General features: G+C 45.6%; 2 protein-coding genes across 3 annotated transcripts; both read right to left on the bottom strand.

Annotated features, from left to right (window-relative positions):
- Window positions 1-1551: 1551 nt before the first annotated feature.
- ATP6V0E1 (ATPase H+ transporting V0 subunit e1) lies at window positions 1552-11547 on the bottom strand. Its single transcript, XM_086852352.1, has 4 exons — window positions 11365-11547; window positions 9696-9743; window positions 4639-4765; window positions 1552-2070 (listed from the first exon to the last, which is right to left on the bottom strand). The coding sequence occupies exons 1-3, from the start codon at window positions 11466-11468 to the stop codon at window positions 4672-4674; spliced, it is 246 nt and encodes an 81-aa protein (XP_086708478.1). The 5' UTR covers window positions 11469-11547; the 3' UTR covers window positions 1552-2070; window positions 4639-4671.
- A 1833-nt stretch (window positions 11548-13380) lies between these two features.
- Window positions 13381-17530, bottom strand: RPL26L1 (ribosomal protein L26 like 1). Of its 2 annotated transcripts, none has more exons than XM_086852357.1 (4): window positions 17321-17530; window positions 16366-16538; window positions 15384-15524; window positions 13381-13552 (listed from the first exon to the last, which is right to left on the bottom strand). In XM_086852357.1, the coding sequence occupies exons 2-4, from the start codon at window positions 16531-16533 to the stop codon at window positions 13424-13426; spliced, it is 438 nt and encodes a 145-aa protein (XP_086708483.1). In that variant the 5' UTR covers window positions 16534-16538; window positions 17321-17530; the 3' UTR covers window positions 13381-13423. The 2 variants fall into 2 exon arrangements, with proteins under 2 accessions (XP_086708483.1, XP_086708482.1); XM_086852356.1 differs by lacking the exon at window positions 17321-17530 and adding an exon at window positions 16910-17228.

The raw sequence follows: 17530 nt of genomic DNA, 5'->3' as shown, positions 1-17530 counted from the left end.
CATGGAAAAAAAAATGAAATTATCCCAAGCAGCGTGAATTCCTGGCACACATGGAGCAGACCATTCCCCAACCTCCATGGAACATCCAGCAGAACAGACACAAAACATGATTCTTTCAGCTTCTTCAGTCATGCTACCACCTGGCATCTGCTTCAGAGGAAATATAAACCACTCTGGAAAAGGGAAATGTCTTCCTGGGAAGCATCTAGGTGAAAATTGCTCTATGGCTTCTTTGTCCTGCCTTGGAATAGCTCTTTCCATTAAATTCAGCACCAGTGAGACACCCCATGGGAACTCTGTTTTACTTCTCTCGTCCAGAGCAAGGGAGAGCTTAGAACCTAAAATAGAAAGCTTGTTAAAGACAGTGGTAACACAATAAACAGCGCTGCTTGTCACTGAGTGTTTTCTTGGGTCCTCTTCTTAGGCTAAATACCACAAGAAGAGCAACATATTTTAAAATCTCAAATCTGTCAACGACATCTTCAAGTATTTCTCTCCCTCTCCTCATACAATGTCAACATATTTTATTCTCCATACACTTCAAAAATTAAACAACAACCTTACGTTTTCATATGATCACTTGGTTTCAATTTTCCTCGGAATTATTTGGTCCAGACTGTGTAACATGACGATGTACAACATCTTGCATGATAAAGAAAGCTCTTAGAAGGTAACATGACAAAAAAAAATAAATCTGCTATTCCAGTCCCAACAGCTGCTATGCTTATTTGTAATAATCAGCACGTTCTTCCTTCTTTTGCAATTCACACTGTCCAGTTTTGGATCACTGAAAGTTGCATGTCAGGATCTTGGAATTTCCTGTGTAGTTACGAGTGCTGTCCCACTGAATAAGTTAATGGTGCTACCCAAGAGGGAAAAGCAAAGAAAATATTAACCATTCCATTATGTCTTTGTGCATAACAATAAATAATAACTAATTTATCTGGACGAGAGGTGAGGAAGCATTCAGGAAGGAGCATGTATATCCTCTGAAGCTGCTCCTCAGCAAACAACTGACCAGATCCATCCCCAATCCCACGGACTCAGCTGACACTGAGGAGCCTCAGGAACCTCTTGTCTACGTTGCCTTGTGCTTTCCCAGGTCAGCAATTCCACACTGACACAAGGATCAGGTCAGTAGAAAATAACTGGAATGCTTGCTGTTCAATTCAAGCCATTTGCTCCTATAAATACCCTCCAAATGTTCCAGGGATTAAATCAGCCTCCTGTCAAAATCACTGTAAAGGCTTTGTCAAAATTAACCACGTTACCTTTGCTACTCCAAGTCCCCCTCAGAGAATGGGAAATTCCTGGAAAAGAGGCTCTCAAGCCAAGCATTCACTTATTCCTGCACCTTTCAGCAATTTTAGATTGGGAGTTTAATCCTATTATAGATCTACCCCAGAGGTCTTGATACAGGCAACAATCCCTCATCTATTACTACTATTTAACTTCATTACAATTCATTACATCATCTAAATATCCTCAGCTCAACTCCAAGATTCCAATTAAACCCACAGAAAAGTAACAGTTAAACATGGCACAAGAACATTTTGTATCAAGCAGAGGATTAGCTTTATTTCCAGGCATGAGAAATTTAAGGCCAGATTTCTCAAGAATACAATTCATTTGAAAAAAAAACATAAAATAAAATAAAGAATTGCCATCAGCACGTGATATCACTGTTCCTCCTCTCCTCACACAGTTTATTGCACATATTTGTGTCCAGTGCAAACAGAACAGGGGTGAACAGCAAAATGACAGACGAGCTAAGACCTTCAAATATAAAGTGTTATTACAGATAAAATGAACAGGAAATGAGATTCCATGACCCGTAAAAATAGAAATTTTCATCACATCTGGAGTTAACAGTCAAAAATTGACAGTACCAAAGAGGAGTATAAATTGCATTAGGCACTCTGTTAAATGGAATAGTAGGAAAAAACACAGAGCTTTGAAGAAGCCACATGAAGAACATTAGAAAGGTTAAGGCATTACTGCAGGCTTCGTATCCAACCAGCTACAGAAAGGGAACCTTTGGGTCAGTGGAGTTTTTCATCTCTTCTTCACCTGCAAAGCAAGAGGCAACTTCATTATTCCCTTCCACGGAGACACGTTGCTAATTAAAGGCCTGGCTGTTAACCACAGCTATTTCCATTCCACCAATGCACTGAGCAATGGTCAAGAACTGGAGATAATTCATCTGTGTGGATGTTTTCTTAGCAGTTTCATTTCTGAAGTTACTGCAAGTAGTTTTAGTTACATTCTAAGCTGGTAGAACAACTACTTCCCTCAAATGTTTTCACTGCTGTAACAGCACCCAGCGAGCTGGATGACAGCCCTTCTCCACTTGCACAAAGTTCCTGCTCTGAGAACACAGACTGTGAATTCACCAAGCTAAGGAGAAAAGGCAGTGTTGGAGCAGTCTGGAGGAGTCCACAGCCTGGATCCACCATGGCTTCAAAGCTCTGTGTGCTCTCACAGCTGCCATCCAGGCCATTAACTCAGTGATCTATCAACTGAATTGCTATAAAATCATCCCTTGGATGGGAGTGAGACTGCCTGAAAACACAGAGCAAACTTGCGGAATTTGGCACAGATCAATCAAGCCAGCATATGCAGAGTTCCTCAGCAGAACACAAGGAGCTCACTGGAGCATTTTCAGGCTGCTCAGTTGGTAAAGTAAAATAAGTTTGCTTTAATCATCCTTATTTTTAAAGATCTTTCCACTTTGGGAGTTAGCACTTCATTCTCTTTGCATTTTCCATACTAATCCACCCAAACCTCAACTGAAAGGAACAGGAGGCAGAAACAAGTATAGTACGTGTCCCCTGAATGCTGGAAAAGCACATCTCAAAATCCAGAAATAACTGGTTGCTACACTGATGGGAATCCATGCAGTGTCAGAGAGATATCACAGCTCTTATCAGATGGAATCTCACTCCCAGCTCCTGCCTAGGCACAAACTCCACAAGAGCAAGGACAGGACATGGAGCACCTCAGCCCTGCAATAACACTCAAACAACACTCAAGTGGTGTGACCTGTGACAACGCATTTCAAGCAACAAAGAACAGATATTTGAGGATTATTATATGCTTTTACTTCTCTAAACATTTTTTTTTTTTTCCAGAGACAACAACCTTAATTTTACTCCAAAATCAAGCCAATAAAATCAGAGGAAAGGTTTAAACAAACTCCTTCATGTAACACAACAACATGTGCTATGCAGGGCTGAAATGCTCCATTAATGAGTTTAAAAATGACAGCTCCTCAGAAACTCTGCAGTCATCCTCAAACACACAAGTTCCCTCTCTTCCTTGGTACAAATTTAACTCCAGTTCTCTGGAAAATCCTTCTGAATTGGAGGGGAAAGGCCTGATTCTGTTAGCAGGAGTCCAGAGGTTGTCTCTCCTCCTGCCTGTCCTTGCCGATTTCAACACACAGATCGTGAAGCCAAATTTTTATGTCCAGATAACTCCAATTTCAGATCCCAGGCAACTGAATCATCCTATGGGATTCAGGGATCTTTGTGCCCATTACCAAAACACACTGTTCTCTGTTTTAGCTAACTAATTATATGTTAGCACCCAAGCAGTGAAAATGCTCCTAGGAAATTCTGCTTGACTGACTTTGCTAATTACAGGCCTGGAGTTGAAGCAGGGCCAAGTCTACCTTTAGTTTCTGCTTGGTGCTTAAAAGGAGCTGCAGACACACACACAGGCCCAGTCTGACAACATCCCAATTCACAGGAAGCATTCTCTGAAACCGGGGAGCAGATGTCCAGGACACTTCACAGAAAGCATTTAACAGAGCTGCAACATCAATTGTCACTGCCTGCTGCTCTGAACTGAGATTGTGTGGTGTAAGGACAAAAATAAATGTGTTTAATTATTCAGTTACCAGCTTAAAAACTATAATCATGGCTGCTTGTTTCCACATTTCCTTCATTTGAACCTTCAATTCCAAATGCTGCCCTCCTGGACAAGCCCAACAGCATTAAGGTACTTTTAGTACAATACTTTATTTTTGCTGGCCCTGTCAAAAAGCCCAGGAACTGCAAGAACCACATTCCAGCAGCACTGCCCAGATAGCAACCACCAGGTTCACCTGGGATTAAAGCTGCACACAGGCTGTCATTAAAAACAAAATAAAGCATCAAGCTGTGAGCTCAGGAGATAAAGAACATTCTAATGGCAGCTCCCAGTCCAACTTCCCAGATGAATGAGGGCAATGCTGTGTTGCCTTGGAAATCAGGACAGGTCTTAGATTAAATGGTAGCAGGCTTGAGGAGAGGTTTAACAATTGCTAAAGATTAGGAAATCCACTTATGTTAGCTATTAAAAAACACTCCAGTCCAATTATATTTTTTTTTAAGTAATGTTTTGTTCTCCTTACAAACCCCTGAACACAGCACCACACACCAGGATAGAAAGAAAAATAACTGCCAATAATTCAGTTCAAGCTTTTCACGTATCCAGTCAAGACTAACATCCAAAATATTTTGTTGCAGCCTACAGAAAGACAGATTTCTCCTGCAAAAGAGCTACAGTAGTTGGAGCACACTGCTCACATTACTATTCAAATTCTCCTTAAGCTTTAACACAACCAAATATATCAATAAATCTGATCATACTCACCTGTCAATGAACTGCAGCACAGCACACACATCCTTAAGGCCAGTGATATTTAAGATACCAGATTGTTTCATTGCTTAACTGCGGCCCAAAGAGAGGGTTGAGTTGAGCCAGAATTGCAATCAGCCAACTGCAAGACAACCCCCCAAGCCAACAGAGACAAATCAGCCAAATGACAACTTGTGACAACAGAAAGGTTGTCCAAACACCAGGACTATCAAAGAAAAGGCTATTTCAGGAAGGTTTAGGTTCAAATAAAAATTCTACTCATACACAAGGACCAGCCACCAAAGTTATGGCACCAAATCACTCTGCAAGCGAAATAGATTGTCCTGTTCAACTGAAAGCAACACAAAACCACCTGACAGCATTGCCCTCACACCTCTCTTTTGACAAGAAAGTGTTTTGAGACACATGAAACCCAGGTATTTGGAGACTCAGAGGATGGAAACATGAAAGAGACAGACCTTTTTTCAGTGCCTTTGAAGCATCCCTTAAACAACAACTTCTGAGAAACATCCTCTCTCTCATTTGCTTCTCAGTGCACGACAACCTGCCCTTGTAGACACGGTATATTTTTCAGAGACTTAACAAAAGTGAATTTAAACCTGGCACAGAGGTCAAAAAGCAAGGACCTGAAGCAAAAGGGTACAAAAGCACACAAAGAAGACAAAAAAATCACCCCGCAAGAACCCAAATATGACACAAATCCCAGCACAGCAGCCTTGTCACTGGAGTAGAGCACAAACTAACACTGCAGAAGCCATGGCCAGAACTGAGAACAAGAGGAATGCAGTTTGTGGAAAATATCCAGGAAAGCTAAACAGAAATAAATATTCCACTGTTAAAAGATATATTTGCTTTGTAAACGTTACAAGAGTCAGAAAAAGCAATGGATGCTTCCATGGATTTAAATCTATGTTAAATACTAACTATATAAACACATTTAGTGAACACACTGGCTCATCTGTCTGCTATTTCTAGAATGCTTTGTAAGGAGGAGAAAAAGCAGAGCAGCTTTGTAATGGGAGCTGCCACAAATGTATCAGAGTGCTTAGGCAGTCATGGAAAATTCCACACAAACCTTGATGCTCTGACCAGCAAACCAAGTGCAGGTCGGCTGCAAAATGCCTGCAACAACCACGGGCAAAAGATATGGGTCAGACTTAAAGAAAATACATCAATCCTCTTCAAATTTACCAATATTTCTTGGCAATTCCCCTTTCAGTTTTGCACGGGGTAGGACTCCAGCTAAAACAAGGAGCTGAGCCTGCAGCAGTCCATCAGTCACACAAGCCTTGGAACACGTAGCAGGCTCTACAAAGGAATTAAAACATCAGCAAGACACCACTGAGAGCAGCCAAAAACCTTTAGGTTGACATGTTTCTGCTTTGCTGTCTAAAGCAGTGACAACAATGTATATTGAGACCATGGTGTTAAATCTACTTAAGGGAAAAACGAATCAGCTCTTAAAAATTATCACGGAATTTCTTCTGCGAGGGTTAATTTTTCAGATCCAACAGACAGATCCAAAGAGCACTGTGCCATCTGCCTCCAGCATCCTGAAGTAACACAAGTGGGAGGAGGGTAGAACACTAAAAGCCTGTTAAAGCACATTATTCCTTTTGTCACTGCAGAGCAGGAAGGAACTCCACGCACGAATCTCTCACCTCTCGCTGCTTCCCGAGCTCAGGCCCAGCATGGCTGTGAATTAAATGAGCTGGGAGCACATTCAGAATCTCAACCTATGTAACCAGGCTTTGGGAAAAGCAGCGTGGAGGTTTCAAAAGGCATTTGTTGGGGCCATGCTGGATACCCGAGCTCGGAGCCAGGGTGGCATTAGGGCAGCAGCACATTCCTCCTCCCTGCTCTGCGAGGGCTGAGGAATTTAAAGCAGTTGTTAGGCTGAAACTGCCTTGCATTCAAGGTTAGTCGTGAAAAAGCTTTTCCCATGTTTTGCTTAAGTGATGCTGCTTTATACGATAATCCAGTGTGACAACAAAACGCAGCGTCCTGAGTAAAACAAACCTCTGTATCCAAGATGCAATATTCCAGAGCTGCTAAAAGCAGGTATGGCATTCGAGCCACCCACAGGTCCTTAAATTCTACCAGATCCCTCTTAGAACAGTTACTGTTAATTATCCAGCTCAGACAAGGAAATTAAAGTCCCTTCTGCTGTACCAGAGAGATTTTTTAAAAGGTCTTCCCACCACAACTGCCATCTGTCTGCGCTCGCGTTACAAATTAAGGTCCTGCTATCTCTATTTAAATGTCAATTTGGGCATCCATATTTTAATCCTGTTAGAATCAGTAGCAAATAATATCATTTTCCAAGCACCCTGTCCTCTGTTAGGACATGATGACACTGCTCAGGAACTGCTTTGTGCACAGCAGAATAGATTTAGACTCTGATAGTACCTCACAATATGGTGTAACCTCTAATTTCTGCAGCAGTAACTCCTGAGACTTTGCCTAAGATTTTATGAGGTTCCTGGGAATGGGTTATTCTTCAAAAAGCTGCTGGGTACAAATTAGAGGCAAATATCTTCCACAAAACAACCAAATGAATCCCATGTAATCAATACAGTTATTCAAAATTATGACTGTTAAATCGAAATACAGATGAAACAGCTTTAAGATGAAATCTGACTGACTTCAAATCCAGTTCAGTGGTGTTTAATGAAGAGAGGAAATTGTTTTTTTCCCTATTTTCTACTGGAAAGGTAACTCAAAGATACGAAAGCAGGTCTAGCAGAGGCTGAACAGCTGTACAGAGCAGCACAGAACAGCAGCAGCCACCTGCTAAGGACACAAATACCCAGCACTGCAGGAATTATTTGAATTCTAACATATTCAATGAGGAGCCCTCAGGAAAAAATTCTTTTGGCTTCCTTCAAGACTGGTATGAAAAATTAATCTCTTTCTTTAATCACCCAAAATTAAGGTCTTAAATGTTTTCAGTGCCTCCTCCCCAAAAAGGGAAGGATACGAGAACAATAAATGTGTTTAAATAAAACAGAGGGGAAAAGGCTGGACCAGATCTTCAGAGGTCCTTTCCAACCAAGGCTATTCTACAGTTTTATACAGAATAAATGAACAAATAAAAAAAGAAAACCTGTGATGAGGCAAGTTCTATCTTGCAACATGAGGAGAAAAATCTGCTTTTTGTTGCATTCTGGCAAGCAGACACTACAAATGCAATTTATGTGTTGAGAGTTGAAAACATTCTGAGATTTTGCTGCTTTTTTTTTTTTTTTTCAAAGTATAACTGGAGAAAGTCAAAGGAAATTCAGAAGACAAGTTAGAGACCACAAAACTACCAAAGAACCATTAGACATGCAAGAGCAGCTTATAAAACATGTTAATGACAGTAGGCTTTATAATGGATATGTTTAGATAAAATAATCAGCTAAACCTACAAGTCAAATAGCACAGTACATTTGAAGAGTTCATAGAATTCAGCCAAAATTTAAGAAATTCTACAACAAATACATTTCATATCATAATCCAGAGGATGTTGCAGATGCTACATGACCTCTACTTCAAGGAAAACTCTCCTTCAAAGAATAAAGACACCAAACCCTAAACTTCCAGAGTTTTAGAAGACTGGGACATTATTTCTGAAGAAAAAACTCAAGTGAGAACTTTAAATTGAAACAAAACCAAAGCAAAGCTCAACCCTCCTTCTAATTAAAACCCATCCAACTTACTGTAACATAAATGCAACAATCCAGTAAGAATCACCAAAAAAATTGCCCTTTCTCAGCCAAACATTTTGGATCTGTTATGAGACTGGGCTGCTACAAACTTCATGTGCAGGGCAAGGAGACCTTCACAGCACCAAGATGCCCAAAATTCAATCCCAAATTCAAGCTGCTTGCACAAATTCTCAAATTTCTATATCCACTCAGCAAAACTTCAATTTAAAAACTTCTGTGGATGCAATACAGACCAAGTTTGCTGGACTTTTACAGTTGAGCAAGAGTGAATTCTTAGGAGTTCACATATCAAATACTCTGAATAGAAGTAACTTTTCTAGAGTCTGATCTGATATTAACCCTGAATATCACACTATTAACCTGAACCAAACCTGTGTAAGTTGTACCACAATCCAGCCCAACAGGCCTCTCCAGGAACATGTCAACGCTGAGCTGCATTTCTCTAAATATTCATTTTAAATTCCTTTGAATAGCAAAAATAATGCCTAAATAATTCAAAAAAGTACAAAATCCAATCAGGTTCAAATGGAACTCCAAATAGTATTTTTTATAACGAGTTAACCCTTAAGATCAAACCAGACATTTACCACTTTACTCTCCATAACAAATTCTTTCAAAGTTACTTCTGCACAGCAGTTTTGGGTTTTTTTACAAGATCAGTCTCTACAATTTTTAAAAAGAGAGAAAAACACAAGCAAGCTTTGTCTTGCAGCCTCCAGCTACAGCTGGCTTAAATCCTGATTAAAAAAACATTATATGAAGAGCTCTCAACAAGTCACTTTGTTATTGCTACTAAATCTCCTACAGAAAGGAGGCAGACTCAAAATACACTGTGCATTTAAACAGAAATGATCTTAATATATCAAAGTCTCACTAAAAAGAACCACCATGCAGCAGCCTTTCCACCCACCACCCTACCAGATTTTGAGAATATATTCAAGGAATGTAAAAGAAAAATTGTTCAGTGGGTTTTAATTAGTATTGCCTTAGAATTAAATAGAAAGTGGAAAGGAAAAAGGCAAAAAAAAGCCTAAGAATCAGGAAAATCTTAGAATTGGACAAGTATCATCATACTTGTGAGCAAATGAGGCACGAACTGGAGAGGAAGAATAGCAAGTCCAGTCAGAGGACAACAAGAGGGTTTCAGGTTCTTTTTAATTCACTATTTTCCAATGAGAAAATTTCTTCAGCACACAGAATTCCAAGAGCTGTCAAAGAATGTGTCCAAGTCTCTGTGACACATTCAAAAAGCTTCTAATTGTTCTGAGGCTATAAAAAAGGAACTTGTGATTACAACAGGAGTGGGCCTTGCTTAAGAGGCAGGACATTATTTGTACTTACAACAGGTAGCAGCAAACAGCACAGGTCACCAGCATGGTGTTGATAACTCTGCCAAGAGGAAGGAGAAATGTGATCAGGTGTGGTGTTGTGACTGTCCACAAGATCGACAGGGAAACACCCCCCCCCAGCAAACAAGGACAAGTTTAACTTAGATCATATGAAAGATGACTCAACATCAGTGTTCTGCCTTCTTCCAGCTGAGTAAACTGCAGAGGCTCAGATCTGCAGGACTGACACAGCTCTGCCAAGCACTTTACAGCTGGATTTAACAAAATCACTGTGAACAGCAGCAAAATGTGATGCAGTGTCCTTCACATTAGTGAACCACTGAGGCTGGATGCACACAACAAACACTGTCTCCCCTTGCAGACTTCTACTTAAGGAAAATTTTAGTGTCAAATTGTCACTTTTAATTTTACATAATGATTGAGGGGTTTACAAACTGAATACAAAATAAAACCTCAAAGCTGTAGTGTAAAATTTTCTTGGTGAAACACAACTGTGTCAGAAACCGCTGGAAAGCTGAAAAGAAGGAAGAACCAAGCTCTTAAAATTGAAATTGGCAAAACTGCAGCTACACACACACAGCTGGGTTTGAAATGGGAGGAAAGAAAATTAGATTTTCTAACAGTGATTTCTGCAGCTCATGGAACTCAGTAGCAAAGTGGAGTGGATTTTTCTTTTTAAATTATAAAAAGGCATTTCCATCTATATATTTCCTCCCCCAACTCATGCTAGGTCAGTAACTTCTGTTGGTGAGGCATTCCCAGGCCTGGAAGCCATTTTTCCAAGGTATTTCTGAGGACAGGCACTTTTCCACACATAAAACACACACCAGGTTTGAAAGTGAGGCAGGAAATATCAGAGCTGGAGGAATACTGAGGGTTTAGATAAAGAACTGAGAGAAAAGACAGTTGGTACCTGTGGAGTAGAGGGAGTATCAGAGAGAGGAAGAGAGATTAAGAAGCCATTATCTCCTAGAGAAAAGAGAAAGACAAAAACTTGTCTGTTTTTAATCTGAGCAGCCACAACCACTGCAAGAAAAACCTCAGTTTAGAAGCCCTGCTGTTGTCCTCAGCTACAAGGGCACCAGCACACATTTAACCCAGAAATCCACTAGTGCAGCCTTTCCAGTCTCACCCAGTGTGAAACCAGAGGACGGTGGAATAAGTTAGGAAAGGTCAAGTAAGGAAAGAAAGAGGAAGTTGTTACTCAAATACCGCCTGACAATGAACCACCTTGACACAGGACGTTCTGTCTGCAGAGGTTTCACAGAACGGTTTGGGTTGGAAAAGACTTTAAACCTCATCTCGTTCCACCCCCTGCCATGGCAGGGACACCTTCCGCTATCCCAGGCTGCTCCGAGCCCCATCCAACCTGGCCTTGGGCACTTCCAGGGATGCAGGGGCAGCCACAGCTTCTCTGGGTCCCCAGGGGCTCCGGGGGCACCGTCCGGCTCTGGCAGCCCCGGACGGGAGCAGCGGGACGGCCCAGGCCGGTCCGTGCTGCGCCAGCGCTGCGCCGGGAGCCCGCGGGGCTGCGGCGGCGCCGGGCCCGGGCAACCTCGGGGCGCCTCAGGGCTCCGGGGCCGCCTCCGCCAGGGCCTCCCCCCACCGCCGCGGGGACGGAAGGGAAGGAGCCCGGCGCCCGCCGCCCCCCGGTCACTCACCCGCGGTTCGGCCCCTTGGGTACGAGCCAGGGCAGGACGCCGCCGACCACCCCCCAGAACACGCTCATGACGATGATGGGCACCGCGAGGCCGCCGTACGCCATGGCCGCGCTCCGAGGGGCGAGAGGGCGGGGACTCTCGCCACGCCCCTCACCGCGCCCGCCAATCAGCGCCCGCTACGTCACCGGGGCCGCGGGAGCGCGCGGTGCCAGGGCCATGGGGCCGCGGGAGCGCGCGGTGCGCGTGCAATAGGATCGGGCCCGGTGGGATGGGGATTGCTGTGGGATGGGGATTGCTGTGGGATCGGGGATGCTGTGGGATCGGGGATGCTGTGGGATCGGGGATGCTGTGGGGTCAGGGATGCTGTGGGATGGGGATTGCTGTGGGATCGGGGATGCTGTGGGATCGGGGATGCTGTGGGATCGGGGATGCTGTGGGATGGGGATTGCTGTGGGATCGGGGATGCTGTGGGGTCAGGGATGCTGTGGGATGGGGATTGCTGTGGGATCGGGGATGCTGTGGGATCGGGGATGCTGTGGGGTCAGGGATGCTGTGGGATGGGGATTGCTGTGGGATCGGGGATGCTGTGGGATCGGGATTGCTGTGGGATCGGGGATGCTGTGGGATCGGGGATTGCTGTGGGATGGGGATTGCTGTGGGATGGGGATTGCTGTGGGATCGGGATTGCTGTGGGATGGGGATTGCTGTGGGATGGGGATTGCTGTGGGATGGGGATTGCTGTGGGATGGGGATTGCTGTGGGATCGGGATTGCCGTGGGATCAAGGATGCTGTGGGATCGGGGATGCTGTGGGATCGGGATTGCTGTGGGATGGGGATCGCTGTGGGATCGGGATTGCTGTGGGATCAGGAATGCTGTGGGATGGGGATTGCTGTGGGATCGGGGATGCTGTGGGATCGGGGATGCTGTGGGATGGGGATTGCTGTGGGATCGGGGATGCTGTGGGATCGGGGATGCTGTGGGATGGGGATTGCTGTGGGATCGGGATTGCCGTGGGATCGGGATTGCTGTGGGATCAGGGATGCTGTGGGATCGGGATTGCTGTGGGATCAGGAATGCTGTGGGATCCCCGGCCCGGCCCCACATCCCCTCCAGGCCGTCCTCCCTACAGGGGACACGAAGCTCCTGCCGGGTCAGGGCTGGCTCTGAGCTCCTCAGGGAACTGGGGGTGTGGGACACCATCCCACAGAGCAGCTCCGCACCTGGAAAGGTCCCGGTAACCAACAAACCTCACAGAATTCCTCAAACACCCACTCAAGGTGAAGAAATTTCCTATTAAGCAGCACGAGCCGGAGGGACAAAACCTCTGAGCCTTCATGAGAAACACGTTCACAGACCACAGAACACAGCTTCACTGCCAGGCCTGTGAATGGCTTCTAAAACAACTTTCCTCGAGTGCCAGCATCCTCTGTTTTAATTGCATTGTTGTTGAGGCAGATGAATTTCTTTTTCTCTGTACCAGCAATCAGAGAGCCATTCACTGAGCCAGTGAATTCACTTAACTGCTGGGCTGCTTTCAACATGCTGCAACTCTCAATTACAGAGGTACAAAGGGACAGGAAAAATCTCCTCTCACAGAGAATTCATCCAAAATAACACCACCAACAGCCCTGAGACTGCTTCACCCCATCCCTCCACAAATCAGACAGCTCTGCCTCCATAAACTTGTCCTCAAGCTCTGCCATTAATATAAGACCTGAATTAATTATATATTCAGTGCACAGAATTAACATGTTAATATTAGAAAAAACGTGGACACATTCAATGAAGAGACAGAAATACAATTACTGTCAAGGTGGGTGTTTCAGGACTGCACTGCTCTTTCAGGTTGGCTGAAATATTTCTTTACAAGGAAAAAGCAGGGTTTTTTAACAGTAAAAACAGGTACAAAGTTTTTAAATTTAACATCTTTTTTTTACAAAGTCAAAATACAAGAAGGAATATTTAAATGCTGAGCAGGACACATCAAGATTTTTGAAAGAAGACACACAAGGGGTTGAATTTCAGCATTTTTTTAATGGTGTCAATCAGGAAACCATCTATTCTTGCATCTTCTCAATCGTCTCCTCCTTGTACTTGCCCTTCTCCTTGCCAACCTGGCGGGACTTGGCTTTACGCTCCAAGATCTTCTTGCGGTCCTTGTCCAGCTTTAGCCTGGTGATCACCACCTGGAGAGAGCACAAGGAATTCAGGGTCCCTGTCCAGAGGGAAGAACAGCAACCAACACCAAATCCACCTGAGCCACAGCACAGCGCTGATCCCATCTCCACAAAGGCAGCAGTTAAAGCTGGCCTGGGACACTTCCAGGGATCCAGGGGCAGCCTCAGCTTCTCCAGGCACCCTTTGCCTCCCAGGAAAGAATTTATCCAACAATTCCTGTTCCCGCCTCCTCAAAATGGCAAAGAAATTAAAAGCACTACTTGGAAAACAGAACTAACAAGCAAATCCTAGAATTCCCATATAGGCACATTTTCTCCTTCATTCCTTGTGCATTTAGGTCTCTCTTGATTCCCACCTCTTTGCTCTGGAGAGCTACAAACTGTTCACACAGCCTACTGCAAGTCTGTACCAAAACACTCCTCTGCTCTCTTTGCATTAATAACCAGAATCTTTATGCAAAGCTTTATTGAGGTCTAGTTTCTAATTAATGACAATTTTCAGAGGGTGAAGAATCAGCAAAGCATTTGGTTTCTCTCGCTGCTACTCAGCACAGATACATGCAGTGGCTCCACCACAATGTCACCTTGTCAGTCAGATGTTGTTGCTGCACACAAGTCGTGATGTTTTGGAATAATTGTGCCCTTCCTCTGCTGAACACACCAACCATTTACACCAGAGAACCTGTTACAACTGGATTTTATCCACCAGCACTTCCATCTTTATGCCCACATGGCAAGGCTGAAGCAGACTGAATTCATCTGCTTCAAACCAGGTTTTGGCAAGTTCTTGTGTTTAGCTTGAAATGCTTCCTGTTATGATCTGAACAGGCTTAGCCTGGTTTTCACCAGCTCTGAAAACCTCAGGCTAAACCCAGATTCAGGATTCAGTTCACAATTGCCTGCAAGAACAATCACAATTCTGAGCATCTATTTAAGCCTCTCCAACACCTCTTCATCCAGTGCAAGTGCCACATAGCAAACATAAAGGATTGTTTGAAGTGATCCATTTTGTGCTTTGAAAACATCAGTATCCTCAAAGATGTATTTTAGCAAGATTACAAAGTGTTTTAGCAACTTTCTAGTCCTAGAAACAATGAGGAGTTTGTGGTTTCAACTCACATCTCTGCTCATGACACCCTAACATTTCCTTGAGACAGCATCTCCATTTCTTATTCACAGAATGGTTTGGCGTGGACAGAACCTCAAGATTGTCTTGTTCTTGGCAGGGACACCTTCCACTGTCCCAGGCTGCTCTCAGCCCTGCTCCACTTGGCTTGGAACACTTCCAGGGATCCAGGGACAGCCACAGCTTCTCTGGGCACCCTGTGCCAGGGCCTGCCCACCCTCATGGAAAACAATTCCTTCCCAATATCCCATCTAACTCTGCTCTGGCAAGAGCCAGACCCCCCTTGTCCTATCCCTCCAGGCCCTTAAAATCCTCTCACCATCTTGTAGCTCCATCAGGCACTAAAAAGCCACAGTTGTGTCACCTCAAAACTTCTCCTCTCCAGGCTGAACAATCCCAGCTCTGCCAGCCTTTCCTCCCAGCAGAGCTGCTCCATCCCTCTGCTCATCCTGGAGCCTCCTCTGGGCTCTGCAGCAGCTCCAGGTGCTCCCTGTGCTGGCCCCAGGCTGGGGCAGCTCTGCAGGTGAGGTCTCACCTGAGCAGGGCACAGGGACACAATCCCAACCCCTTCCCTGCTGCCCACGCTGGGGGATCAGCCCAGGGCATGGGGGGCTCCAGGGGGCCAAGGCAGGTCCAGCTCTCCCCCAGCAGCACCCCCAGATCCTCCCAGGGCTGCTCTGCCTGCTGATCCCAGGGCCCCCAGGTGCCCCATACCTTGCTGGGGTGGATGCCCACATGCACGGTGGTGCCATTGGCCTTCTCCCGCTGCACGCGCTCGATGTAGATCACGTATTTCTTCCTGTACACCTGCACCACCTTCCCGATCTGCTGCCCCTTGTAGTGTCCTCGGACCACCTGCACACAGCAAACACGCTGAGCCACGCCCCAAAAACACCCCATCTCACAAACTGTGACTGAACCACCCAGCTGAGCTGCACAGGATGCTCCCCCAGCTCTGCTCCCTGCACACACACACACCACAAAGACATGAGTGACTGGACAATTTCAGCATTACTAACATGGAACATCAGGATTGTGCTTCTCCCCCATTTTTCCTGCAGTAAATCTTAATGAGAGAACTCTTTTTAACACCTCTTACCCTAATTTTTCACCTATCATTGTGTTTTATATAAAAAAGCCACTTAGCTTGGACCCATTTCTAATCTAATCTTTCAAATATCACAGGTAGTAAACAGTCTATAAAAAAGGAACAATTCTTTGCTTTTTGTTTTATTGTTGAAAGTTTTTAGCTCAGCACAATGATCAATTCATGTAGCTGAAGTGCTTGTGCTCCTGGTATCATCCTTGTCACTGAGGTCAATTTAAGAAACACTTGATAGCCCAAGTCATGACTTGATTAATTTAGATTATTTCTGCCATGCTGAGGGCAAAGCTCCAGCACCAATATGAGTTTGTCTCATCCTTCCCTTTGCACAGGCTGCACACGAAAACAGAATCCTAGAATCAGCTGGCTTGGAAAACACCTCCAAGATCATCAAATCCAAATTAGTACCCATCCCCAGCCCAGAGCACCGAGTGCCACATCCAGCAGTTCCTTGGACACCTCCAGGGATGGGCACTCCAAACCTCCCAGGGCGGTTCCAAGGCCTGAGCTCCCTTTCCATGGAGAAATTCCTCCTGCAAACTCCAGAGAGAGGAGTTCAGGTGTGACAGAGCAGCCGGGGCAGGGCAGTACCTGGACCTCGTCGTCCTTGCGGATGGGCATGGAGCGCACGTTGTACTTCTGGCGCAGCTCCTTGGACAGGGGCGAGGACATGATTTTCCTGCGGATGTGGGAGGGGGCATTGAAATGCCTTTTGCGGTTCTTGCTGCGGTCCGAGGTCACAAAGGGGTTGAACTTCATTTTGGCTGAAATAAAAAACACCCCAACAGCTGGAGAGGTGCTCACAGCACACACAGTACATTTGATCACCCCTGCCCACAAACTCTGCCACGACACAAAAAAGCAATTTCAACTATTTTTAATCCCACCACTGATCAAGAAACCCTGATATCCCGGCCTCCAAGAAGGGCTGAATCCTCTTTCCTGCCTGACAGTGAGTGACACACGTGCACATCACACCATCCTCCCAGTCCCAAACTCCCCGCTCTCAGCACTCAGGACAGCTGGGTCCTGCCCCGCAGTCACATCACTCTCATTTATATCCGTGTATAAAAATCTCTATTTTGGGCTTGGAGAGGAGCCGCACTGCCCCAGCACCTCCAAGAATGCTCCTCACCACAGCGTACAGGTAACACATCTGCAAATCCGAGCTACTTCTGGCTTTTCCGCAGTGTTAACAACTGCACTACAGCACTGCCACGGACACCGACAGCAAAGGATGAATTAAATCAGGGATAAATTAAATTAAAGGTTTGTTTTTGCTCAATTCCGCAAGTTTTTAGTGCACGCACTGGTGCCTCCCGTGCGGGCTGGGCTGCGGTAACTCAGGAATGCATCAGGAAGGCGCAGCTGAAGGAGGCCGAGCTCCCCCCGGAGCCCGAGCTCTCCCCGTCCCGCAGCTCCGGGCGGGCCCCCGGCCACCCGAGCCCCTTCCCGCTCCCTGCCGCTGCCCCGCGGAGGCTCCGCCGGCCGGAGATGGCCCCGGATGCCTCCGGATGGCCGCGGATGGCGGCTCCCGGTTCCTCACCCGCTGCCGCCGCCGCGCCGCCAGCCCGGAAGAGGAGCCAGGAGCGCTTCCGCTTCCGCTTCCGCCAGAGCCACGGCAGCGCCCCCTGGCGGCCGGAGGGGACAGAGGGGACCGAGCGGGGATAAACCCGGGACAGAGCGGGGACACACCTGGGACAAACCTTGTACAGAGCTGGAACAGAGCCGGGGCACACTTGGGACACACCCAGGA

This window comes from Cyanistes caeruleus, chromosome 15 (assembly GCF_971803275.1).
Source record: "Cyanistes caeruleus chromosome 15, bCyaCae1.hap1.1, whole genome shotgun sequence".
In the NCBI taxonomy this organism is placed as follows: domain Eukaryota; kingdom Metazoa; phylum Chordata; class Aves; order Passeriformes; family Paridae; genus Cyanistes; species Cyanistes caeruleus.
The sequence above is the reverse complement of the archived record's forward strand: the minus strand, read 5'-3'. Positions and strand labels throughout refer to the sequence as shown.

Coding starts and splice junctions, on each gene's coding strand:
- ATP6V0E1 (XM_086852352.1), bottom strand. CDS start 11,468: ATGGCGTACGGCGGCCTCGCGGTGCCCATCATCGTCATGAGCGTGTTC. Junction 9,744..11,364: donor CCCAAGGGGCCGAACCGCGG/GTGAGTGACCGG, acceptor TCCTCTTGGCAG/AGTTATCAACACCATGCTGG. Junction 4,766..9,695: donor GCTGTTTGCTGCTACCTGTT/GTAAGTACAAAT, acceptor GTTGTCTTGCAG/TTGGCTGATTGCAATTCTGG.
- RPL26L1 (XM_086852357.1), bottom strand. CDS start 16,533: ATGAAGTTCAACCCCTTTGTGACCTCGGACCGCAGCAAGAACCGCAAA. Junction 15,525..16,365: donor GCAAGGACGACGAGGTCCAG/GTACTGCCCTGC, acceptor TGCTGTGTGCAG/GTGGTCCGAGGACACTACAA. Junction 13,553..15,383: donor TGGGCATCCACCCCAGCAAG/GTATGGGGCACC, acceptor TGCTCTCTCCAG/GTGGTGATCACCAGGCTAAA.